This window comes from Miscanthus floridulus, chromosome 10, assembly GCF_019320115.1.
Source record: "Miscanthus floridulus cultivar M001 chromosome 10, ASM1932011v1, whole genome shotgun sequence".
NCBI classification, from domain to species: Eukaryota; Viridiplantae; Streptophyta; class Magnoliopsida; order Poales; family Poaceae; genus Miscanthus; species Miscanthus floridulus.
The window spans coordinates 7,173,204-7,184,557 of record NC_089589.1 but is presented as its reverse complement, the minus strand read 5'-3'; the positions used below and the strand labels follow the sequence as shown (position 1 = coordinate 7,184,557).

Below are 11,354 nucleotides of genomic sequence, written 5' to 3'. Positions count from 1 at the left end.
TTGTGCCATATCATCTGTTTCGTGGACTCCTCTGTCATGAATAGCCGTTGGATCCTCGATATGAATGGAAGGTACCATAGGATTTTCACGGGGTACGGACTCTGCCTCTTCTCACCATCACCAGAGTCTACCTCCAGATACCTAGAGGATTTACACTTTGGACAGTACTTTGCATCCGCGTGTGCTTTTCTAAAGAGGACGCAGCCCTTCGGACAAGCATGTATCTGCTCATACGGCATCTTAAGTGCACGAAGGACCTTCTGCGATTCGTACATGTTCTGTGGCAGAAGGTGACCGGCCGGAAGGATGGACCCAATAACTGTCAACATTTCATCAAAGTTCTCTCGACTGAGGTTGAACTGGGACTTTAAGGCCATTAAGCGTGAAATGCCATCAAGCTTTGAAATCTATGTGTGGCCATGAAGGGGTTTCCCTGCCGCAGACAACATGTTGTAATACGCCTTTGCGCTTGCCTCTGGCTCCTCCTCCTGCTACCTACGTCCGTCAGCGAAGTGTGCTTCGTGAAAGTCATCTAACCAAGCTGCTACCCCAGCATCAGCATTGTAATCCTCGACACGTGGTCTCACCACCTCCTCTCTCACACGATCGGCTTCACCGTGATGGGTCCACTGGGTATAGTTTTTCGTAATTCCATGCCTAGCCAGATGTGAAGTCATCACCTCCTTTGTCTACCTCTTTCTGTTCTTACAGTTGATGCAGGGACAAAAAACGGCACGCGCTCCGGGAGCCTGGTCAAATACTTGCTTGATGAAAGCCTCGGTCTTGTCGACCCATTCTCTGGTAATCTCACGGGCGCTCCGGCGGCCCAAGTACATCCACTCACGGGCATCCATCCTCTAACATATATATCACCAAGTAATAAATATAACCATGGACTTGCATCTACACGTCGTTCCTACCATCTAATAGGTAAGGATAGGTCCTAATCCCACCCGAGGATGCGTAGATGGTGTTAGTTCCCATGGTCTGGTCCTATCCGAAATAGAATTTCAGCAGCACCTCCCCGCTGTTCTCCAAATACATGTCCCGACAGGGAGATTGTGTATCCAAAGAACAACAGGAAGGTACTGTCGAAACTCTGTCTCGGATCAGAGCAGACCATGGAAACTAACACCATCTGCGCATCCTCGGGCTGTCCAAAAAACGTGGACAATTCGAAACAGATACGGTTATTGATATGCAAAGATCTGCATATTTCTAACCGTATCTCTTTCGAACGGGAGACACCTAACTGGGTTACGTGGAGATACATGACCAGGACAAAGAAAGAGTGGTTATACCTTAGGTGGCGGTGAAGTCAGGCTAGCGGGGCCGTGGCGGGTCGGTGCATTGGCGAGGCGACGCGGTGCGGGCAGACCTAGGGACACCGGGGTACTCCGACTCGGCTCCTGCAAAAAGAAAGAAAGAAGCAAAATAACGTCAACTCAAAAATTCGGTAGCATCTCCCCTGAACGGTGAGGTTTCCAAACCTGAAAGAAAACCACGGCACGATGACCGACAACCACATATATATCAAGGAACCACATGCAGCTTAATTATCAACTACTACTACTCTAACTACTACAACTACTACTATCAAGCTGATAAGAAATTTATCTTTCCCATCTCATTCAGTTCCATCATTTTTTCGTTCTCAGCATTCAGAAACACTATCAAGCTTAGAAAATTGTATGACTTCGACCAGAAAGCTTACACAATTTCCACTGCCATATCTGGTGGCACAAAGGGAATTGGCAAATATGTTTGTGCATCATTTCAATCAAGTTCGCTTCTCGTGGAACAGTACATGTTTGAATTCACAAGCAATACATTCCCTGTTAATCCTATTTTGCCTTCTCATCATTTCAACCAGCAAATAATTTTCAGACACTTTGCTTGTCTATAGCAAACAATGTGACAAATGGATTTAGGATGCACAGTAATTTAGTAAATGCAGGAATTCTCCTTTTAAGAAATACAAATTCGGATATTTCTATTTTTAACATTATAATCCAGTTAGCCTCTTTTTGCTCACGGAGATAACTTAGTTTATTTGACAAGAAAACAAAGTACTACTACATGATACATTGCAACTGTGCACGAGGAAGAAGTTTTAATTAAATTCTTTAGATGTTTCATCACAGGTGCCAGCTCAGTAGCTGTTTTATCATTCCATATCAATCACCAGCCCATAGCAGCCAAGAATCATCAGTACGGAAGAAAAAGAAACTACTAGTAACTCTCGCCTGAGCTTAAACATATGAGAAACTGTCATCTGAGTTTAAACATATGAGATAAACAAAATGTCTGAGCTTAAAACCACACTACATTACTGTCAAGCAAACGACATGCAGCAAAAGATCTTACCCTCACAGTTACCTCTAATAATAATGATAGTTATTTAAATTTAATTGCATTTTATATACATAGCATACGACATTCAAATCAAAGCAGATCAATGGATGCAGAACCGCATGCTGAAATGAAATTAGATTCGATCCGAATACAAATTCACAAAGCATAAAGGGAAGAGAGAGGGGTGGGCATACCTGTTGGGTGGCCGACGAAGACCTGACGAAGGGTACGATGAAGACGCGAGCGCCTGGTGTGCGGCGGCGGCGGCGGCGACCTTGACTCCTGGCATGACTGGAGGCACGGAGCAGGATGGGGCGGGCTGGCTCGGGCGGAGCGGCGGCGGCAGCGCGCGCGGCTGGGCGTGGCAGGCTGCGGCGGCGGCGGGGCTGCGGCCGAAACGGTTCACGCGGCTTGCGGGGCTGCGCCGAAACGTTTAAGTGGTGAAGCCACTTTGCCGAGAGCCAGATCTGAGAGGCTCTCGGCAAACCTTCCCCCTTTGCCGAGAGCCCCCAGATCCGGCTCTCGGTAAAGTTATTTTTTTTCAAATTCGGTTCGAATTTTTTAACTAGCTAACTACATAAAAAAATATAAAAAAATAAAAATTATTATTTGCCGAGAGTAGCTCTCGGCAAACCTCTTCGCCGAGAGCCAGCTCTCGGCAAAAAATTGATCCAGGCCAGGTAAAAAAAAAAAGAAATCTGCACCGAGAGCGGGACTAGTTCGGAGATGTCTCAGATTATAAGAATCATACGCAACCACTTGTGCGAAACATTTTCAATTTTTTACCACAGCCTCCAAGTGTGATACCATGACTTCATTGCAAATATCACAATTTTCCGACTTCGTTTCCTTTTTTAAGAATTTTTAAATCGTTGGGCGACATATGTTCGTGGTCTTCGATTCGTAAAATAAAAGGTGAAAAAAACGTCAACAAGATGTTATTTGCCCTCAATAATGCATAAATAGCATGAATATCATTTTCTACTTAATTTTTTCCCGTGTTTAAATCAATCGTTGTTCAAATTTTAATCGATTAAAAAAACTCATAGAAATGCAATTAATTAATTATATATAGCAAATAATTACAAAAATACACAAAATTTTAATATTGAGTACAACCTGTAGTATGTCAGTAGAGAAAAAATTTTGGAGCATATGAAAGAAAAAATTATTTAATTGGAGAGAGTTAGGAGAAGAGAAACACATACACATGAAATATAGAAACCACATTTGCCGAGAGCCTGGGAGGGGCTCTCGGCAAATTTTTGCCGAGAGCAGCTCTCGGCAAAGAGGTTTGCCGAGAGTAGTAACAGAGGGGCTCTCGGCAAAGCGGTGACACCGTCAGGGCAGGTTACGGCTATGGGCCCGCGGCAATGTTTTGCCGAGAGCCTTATTTTGCCGAGAGCGCGGCCTACGGCAAAGGACCGTTTTGCCGACGGGCATTTTTTGCCGAGCGCGGCTCTCGGCAAAACGGCCCACTTCGCCGAGAGTTGTTGCTTGCCGAGATGCAGGCCCACGGCGATCCTGTCACTTGCCGACAGCCGATGTTTGCCGAGAGCCGCTCTCGGCAAACCTTTTATTTGCCGAGAGCCCGCATTTTTGCTCTCGGCAAAAATATAGGATCTCGGCAAAGGACGTTTTCCCGGAAGTGATTGCTTCGTGTTTGGGTTGTTTCGTTCTTTCCTTTAGTTTTTTTCGGTACCGTTACTATGCCCACCCACAAACGACAATAGCCCTTCCACGTTACAACAGATGCCTCCGAAGCATGCAAGTTGGACGGAGGACGAAACCAAGATGTTGCTGGACCTTTGTCTTCAAGAGAAGGAAAAGTGTAACTTCAATTAGCAGGGCCTCACCACGGTTGGCTGGTCCAACATTTACACTTACTTCCCCCGTTTTGATAAGAAACAGTGCAACAACAAGCTAGGCTACCTCAAAAAAGCCTACCTAACATGGAAAGAAGGGCTTACAACCACTGGGCTTGGGAGGGACCCCCATATAGGCGCCATTGCTGCTGATAGTGAGTACTGGGAAACTCAAGAAGTTCCGTAGCCCATAAACTCGGTATGTCATCTTGTTACAAGTTTTGATTAGATATGATATACTGTATGACATATGTCATCCCTTTTTTTGCAGGATGACAGTCAACCTGAGGTACTACGTGGTAGGCAACTGCGGTTTGTTGACCAATTGGAGGCACTGTTCGGGGACCACAACCAGAACACCGGCTGCTTCGTGTCGGCTGGTGGCATTCGGGACTCAATGCCTCCTGCTGTTCTGCGGAGGCTAGACTTAGGCGGCCCATCCAGCAACCATTCCGATTCTAAGAGGGACACCAGAGACCATGTTGTCAATAGCCCAGAAAAGAAGAAGAATTGCAATGTGGGGGAGTACATTGCCCGGTTGTCTGAGAGCATTTAAGTGTCGGCATTTATCCTTTAGATTCGTTGTTGTCCTACTTGTCTTGAGGTTTCTGTATTGTAACGGGGCCTATGGCCAAAAACCATGTTTCGCGTTCTTCTTCCCGAACTCGTTTTAAGTTGTTTTATGGGATGTATTTGTTTGAGTTGCTGAAGATTTTTTGGTTCTTGAAGCTAACACATATTTCACTGTTGCCATATGCTTTAATTGTTCTGCATTTACAAAAATCATAACCATTTACTTGTGTTGCAGGAATGTCAGGGACTGCTTGTAGAGAAACTCACTAATTGGCGAGGTTGAAGGTGTGTATCCTTAGAGTTCAGTAGGTTATGACGGTTTAGTATTTCAGTTTCTGTGAACTAACCTTGAAGTGCCTTTGTTCAATTTCACATATGCAGGTTCGTGGGTCCAGTTTTTTTTCCTGGTGCATGATTTGCAGCTGAGAGAGGATCAGAAGAGGGAACGGGGATTAACTCTCAGTGGCCGCAAGCTTCCCGCCGTCCCCTGGTTGATTCAGTGCAAATCGTCCAAGCTTCTGGGTCCTAATGGCTTCCTCAGGTATTCCTCCGCACTAATTTATGGGATTGATAGGAGAGATTCTCCATTTTCTCCCACCTCGTACTTCTTTGATTATTTTTTGGGTCTACTTGTGAATGTAATGATTTGGTATCAGGTGATCCATAAGTGACTTAGAATGAATTCAGTTATGGTGCAATTTCATTCAAATAAAACAAAAAAAGTTCTATTTTCGAGCCAAGTACATGCCGTGATTGTCTGTTCATCGTTATCTTTGGCAAAGATAGTACCTTCTATGGGAACTCGTCAATAGGAGTTCTTGAATTTTATTACATCAATGAATATTAGCTAGCCAAGTTGACAGATCTCATAACCCATTGTATTTCCTAAAGTGGCATCCAGTGGTACTGATTTTATATCAAGTATCACCTTGTCTTGCTTACTAGCTTTCAGTCCACATATATCAAGTAAATATGTGGACTGAAAACTGCCTATTTAATATTAGATGTTATTTGTGCACATATTTCATTCTGTTATTTCACTCTGGGTGTTCTCAACTTGCAGCTAATTGGAACATGGACAACAGCGACGAGGAAAGTCAGAATTCAAGTGAAAACAGCTTCAACGAGATGGTGAACGCATCTATGGCTGCTGGTCTAGCAGTTGCGCACATGCTGCATGTACCACCACAAGGTAACCATGTTATCCAAGTGCCTGAGCTTACTGGAAGACAGTGGGTAGACAAGCAGTTGTCAGATGATGGCTGTTGCTTTGAGAACTGCCGAATGCGGCTTGAAAGTTTGGTTAGGTTGCATAGCATACTAAATGATAGCTATGGCCTAACAGGGAGTAGGGAGCTTGAATCAATAGAAGCTTTAGCCATGTTCTTATGGGCATGCGGTACAAATCAATGCTAGAGACAAATGCATGAGAGATTTGGGAGGGGGTTGGGGACATGTAGCAAGATATTTTCCCATGTTCTGGCAGCCATGACTAGGTTCGCAGATGACGTGATTAGGCCTAAGGACACTAGTTATTCAGGAGTGTTGCCTGCTTTGGTGGAGTACACACCGTTTTTTGATGGCTGCATAGGCACCATGGATGGCACGCACATAGAAGTCATAGTTGATAAAGGAGTCCGTGATAACCACATTAATAGGAAAGGAAAGACAACCCAAAATGTGGTTGCGGTCTGTGACTTCGACATAAGGTTCACGTATGTCGGGGCGGGGATAGAGGGTTTCGTTCATGATATGCGGGTGAAAAGAAAGGCAGAAGCCGATGCGTCTTTCCCACATCCTCCGTCAGGTTAGTTGGAGCTTAGTCTGTTTGGTTGTGTCATGCATGAGCTAATTGGATGCAAACTGATGCTGTTCTACCGGTATTACCTGGTTGACTCCGGTTACACACTTCGACCTGGGTATCTGACGCCGTACCCAAATAAGAGGTATTGGGTGAAGGAGTCCGAGACCAGGGAGCCTGCAGATATGCAGGAGTTGTTCAACCGCCACCATTCGAAGCTGCATAATGTCATAGAAAGAACATTTGGGGCAGCGAAAGAGAAATGGTAGATGTTGAAAGGCGTACCCCACTATCCGAGGGTCGAGCAAACCCAGATAATCATTGCTCTTTGTGGACTGCACAACTATGTGCATGAGATGGAGGGTCAGCAGCAACTACGGCGGTTCATGCAGCCGACAGACCTTGGCCCTTTGACTCAAGTGGCAGCTATGGCGTTGGGAGATCCTAATGACATGGAACATGTCCGTGAGTGGATAACATATGGACTTGGACTAATTGGGAAGACAAGGTTAGTGAAACAATTTCAGTTTGTGGAATGTTATCTGTTAAGTCATGTATTTGTCATCCTGGCTGCCTAGTTTGGCTCTAATGAAGCTAGTTTCACATGTAGGTGAAGTAGTTGCATACAAGGTGCCACAGGTCCAGTAGTAGAAATTTGTTTGAGGTATTACTACTAAAATCTTTGTCCAATATCTATGCTTCCTTAGTGTTTTTTGTAATATGACAAGTGGATACACAAGGTGCCGACACATAAGATGGGTCAGTACCTGTACAAGGCTATATTTTGTAGGTTGAGTGTCACATGCACATATTCTTCACAGAGTTGTTGCATTATTAAAGAGAGTTCAAATGGTTTGTTTCTTGTCTTGTTAGTTATGAGAGTGTTCGGCTGGCTGGCCAGCCCACTCACGAAACCACTCTTCACGTGAACAGTGTTTCTAGACATAACATTATTTTTCTCTCACAACAATCAGCCATAACAATATTTTGGTTTATTTTTCAGTCCTGTCGAACAGGCCCTATGGTAGGGATAGATGGAGATGATTGAGGCAAGTCAGTTTAGAAGGGTTTATTTCAGGGTGTTGTACTCTTGGCCCTTGGGAAAGAATCTGAAAGTGTGGGCTGTAGGAAATTGTCAGTTCTTTTTTGTGGTTACTTACTCATAATAGCCTAATAGATAAGTGACCACCGATAAGCTTGCACTATGATTCAGCTGCACCCTGCCTGCTTTGCTATTTGTGAACTAACTGAGATGATCAACCACCTGGTCACCTTGTTTTTTTTGCATGAGAATACCGGTCTAGCAGTAACAACATGACCTTGTTGTTACCATGGTGTGTAGTAATTTCCCAGCAGGATCACTACACTGACTGGACTGTTTTGTTTATTTGTGAAGTATTGCAGAGTAGCAATATGTTGGTTTGAGTTCACTTTAACCATTTCAAAACCCTTAGAATTGGCACCTTGAACTCTAGATGCAAGCGGTGTACTGATTTGTACTTATGTTTTTCATTTCCGTCAGACATGCTATTCCAGAGCAAAGCTGGTGGTTCGTTCCTTGCTGCGTCGATGGACCAAGGGAAAGCTCGGTCAGCGCTGGAACGACAATGCATAGCATTCCTTTGTGGCTTATAAACTGGACTAGTCACTTGTGCTCATGTATGTCATGGATTTGTGTGAAATTATGACCAGCAGCAGCTTGATCAATGGTTAGGAATTTTTTTGTTTGACCATGTATCTGAATCTGCCTATGTACATGGCTGTTTAATTGTTATGTAGCACAATCAGCCTTCAGGTAGTGCTGTTTGAATTTCAAATCGAAATGCATTTAATGCTGTTGTGGGGCCATTGTTTTGAATTCACTTCCTTACTGATTCAGTCGGCTGAACGTGCAACTGTTGGCTGGAATGAGGAACTGTGCCGTCCGTTCAGCTCCAGCAGGTTTCAGACAAGTTCTTGACCAGCCGAACATGCTGAATATGCTGTCCTAGATACATACCGGCATGTACCAACTTGTCTGGTAAAAAAATATATATTCTTTTGCATCATTGGGGAGTGGTACCAAGGTAGATATATAAATGGGTACGGTACGTCCTTTTTGATACTAATACTTGGTGTCAACATCATTCCTTAATCTATCTCGCTATATTAATTACCAAGTGGCAACTGTTCTGGAAAAAACTAAGAGCATATACGACAATCTTGTGGCGGCCATGGGTCCGACTGCGCGCCTACGATTTTTTAATCACATAATAGCAAGTCTACTATATTTAATTTGCTTGACAGCTAGCTGTTGCATTGATATGCAATATACTTCTGAAATATTTTTCCAGAATGAGGTAGCACTAAGAAATCCTGAACAGAAATACACAATGATGAGTAAGAAGGTGAGGATCCCATGCACTCTGCTTGAGAGCTGATGATTCCTAGTTGGGCGAAATGTCAAGGCCCTCTGTTTTTTTTGTTTTACATTTACAGTATCGTTGAGAAAGGTAGGTTGATTAATTCCATCCGGATCCACATGGTAAGTCACCATGTCATGATATCAAAATCGTGCCAGAATGTATTGAGGGTTTGTCATGAAAACTGTTTTTTTGTCAATAAATGGTTTGGTTTTCTGTTTTTACTTGTTAGAGAGTTACTACAAATTAAAATTAAAATTGCACGAATGCTATCCTTGAAGCCTTGAAGGTTATACATACAATATATTATTCTTTCTCTTACGCTCTCTTTATTTTCTTTTCATTTATAACTTTTTGATACAGAAGGACACAAAATTGACAGTATACTTAGTATTGTACATTGCGCAAATGATATTTTCAACCCTTGACAACTAAGTACAAGCTTGTGATGAGATATGCCTTATTACATACCTCTCCTCAAAACATACCAAATTATCAACTAATCGTCGCTATCTTTTCGTTGGTATCTGAGTTATCAAGCTCCAAATCTCAGGAGAGCATCCAACTCCCAACTATCCAAATCCAACGGTGCAAACGCAGTCTTGTCAAATGGCTCATACATGTCCTTTGTGACCAACTTTTCAGATTTGTCGTCGATCGGTTTATTGTCATGTAGGGATGTCTGATTCTGATTGTCACAAGGATCTGTACAGGTGTTCGATATGCTGGATTGGCTGTCGCTGCTGCTTCGAGTGTTTGTTTCAGAGTCATCAGGGCTTGAATTAACACCATTATCCTTACAAGTATGCTGGCCATAGTAGACGACCGTGTACATCAGGGTATGATCAGCACCACTGCTGTCATCTTGTTGCTGCACTGTCTTCGTTGCTTTGCAGCCTTGTTCCTGTCTGTAGGTGCATCTGTAGTAGCTCCTGCATATGTACCTCAATTAGCTAGTGACAGATACAGCTTACTGCAAATTTGTATCATTATCTAACTTTGTGCACATACTAATTAATACAGTAAAGTCATGGGCGAATCTAGGATTAACCTAAGCCAGCCTAGAGTTCAGTACCAAAAAAGAAAAAAACTGGCAGTGTCCTTCCTTTATCATCCCAAACTAAATATCTACCACCTAGCTTGCTTAACATCATTGGAACAACATGTGGCATGATTGTTTGGTAATACAAGGGACTTTTTTCAAAAAGGAAATGAAAGAACAACCAGAAAATGCGCATCTTTTCGAATCAATAAGAAGGATAAATTCACCTTGAGTGTTTGGTGTTGTTGATGTGCTTCTGCCCATACTTCCTCCATTGGCGGCCATCGTAGTGCGGCACAGGTGTTTCAAGTGACACAGAGTCATCAAATCTCCTGCTTCAAATTTTATTTCTGGATTAGTCATATATGCAACCTCAAGTAGCATTTGGAAGAGAGTCTACTGAAATAAACTTATTATTAGCTCACATGGTACCTTCTCTTCTGCTGATGACGGGGTTTAGCAGTAGTAACACCCTCCTCGTTCTTGCAGTCGACAGAGGAAATCTTCTTCACTCTCTTCTTGTCATCCACCAGCACATCATCATCATCGTGAGGTCGTCGAGGACTTGGAGACTGATGCATCTGCAGCTCTGCCATGGCCTTGCTGGAGCAATCCAGTATGTTCTGGAACATGTGGGCAACGAGCTCTGAGCGTTCGTCGGCCTGCAGCGCAGGGAGCACGATTGCTCGCAGCTGCGTCACCAGAGACTGGCCCCTGGCGATCTCCTTCATCGCCGACCGGTGATCAGAAGCTGAAGATTGAGGAACACATCTGCTATTATACTGTTGGTGCTTCATCCTTGCTAATTTTCTTCTTCTAGCTTGCTCTTGTATCTGAAGAGCTGCTGGTGCTGTGGGAAGAAAATAGGCTACTGAGCTTAGCTTAGCTGCTGGTTCTAATTTTCAGGCAGTTGTCAGAGAAGGAATCAAGCAAGGAAGAAGAAGCTAGTCATTTGGCTGGCTATGGCGATAAGGCTGCTCCTAATCCGCTCTACTTATATACGGGGATGGGAAATGTCATGGCAACATAATTAATGGACCAACTTGTGCAGTAATATAATCTGCTGTGGCTGCCTGCCTGCGTGCGTAGGCAAGTGCAGAGCACATGAAAACAGGCAAGGATTCAGACTTTGCAGCTACCACGAGCTTATAGGTTTGCTTTGGTCTTCTACTCGTCTGTTACTACTTACTAGTACAACTGTACAAGATGCATGTACTAGTGATTTGGAACGAAGATCATGAGTCAGATTCTGCAGTCGTAGTCATGAAATTAACCTGGGGCAAGGATTGGTTAACTTCATCGTAGTAAATGGTCGC

The 11,354-nt window shown here is 43.6% G+C and overlaps 1 protein-coding gene across 3 annotated transcripts; it reads right to left on the bottom strand.

Annotated features, from left to right (window-relative positions):
- Positions 1 to 9,314: 9,314 nt before the first annotated feature.
- LOC136489949 (probable WRKY transcription factor 63) lies at positions 9,315 to 11,108 on the bottom strand. Of its 3 annotated transcripts, none has more exons than XM_066486459.1 (3): positions 10,471 to 11,108; positions 10,266 to 10,373; positions 9,315 to 9,928 (listed from the first exon to the last, which is right to left on the bottom strand). In XM_066486459.1, the coding sequence occupies exons 1-3, from the start codon at positions 10,833 to 10,835 to the stop codon at positions 9,532 to 9,534; spliced, it is 870 nt and encodes a 289-aa protein (XP_066342556.1). In that variant the 5' UTR covers positions 10,836 to 11,108; the 3' UTR covers positions 9,315 to 9,531. The 3 variants fall into 3 exon arrangements, with proteins under 3 accessions (XP_066342556.1, XP_066342558.1, XP_066342557.1); XM_066486461.1 differs by having other exon boundaries at positions 9,315 to 9,916; XM_066486460.1 differs by having other exon boundaries at positions 10,266 to 10,370.
- Between the last annotated feature and the right edge of the window lie 246 nt (positions 11,109 to 11,354).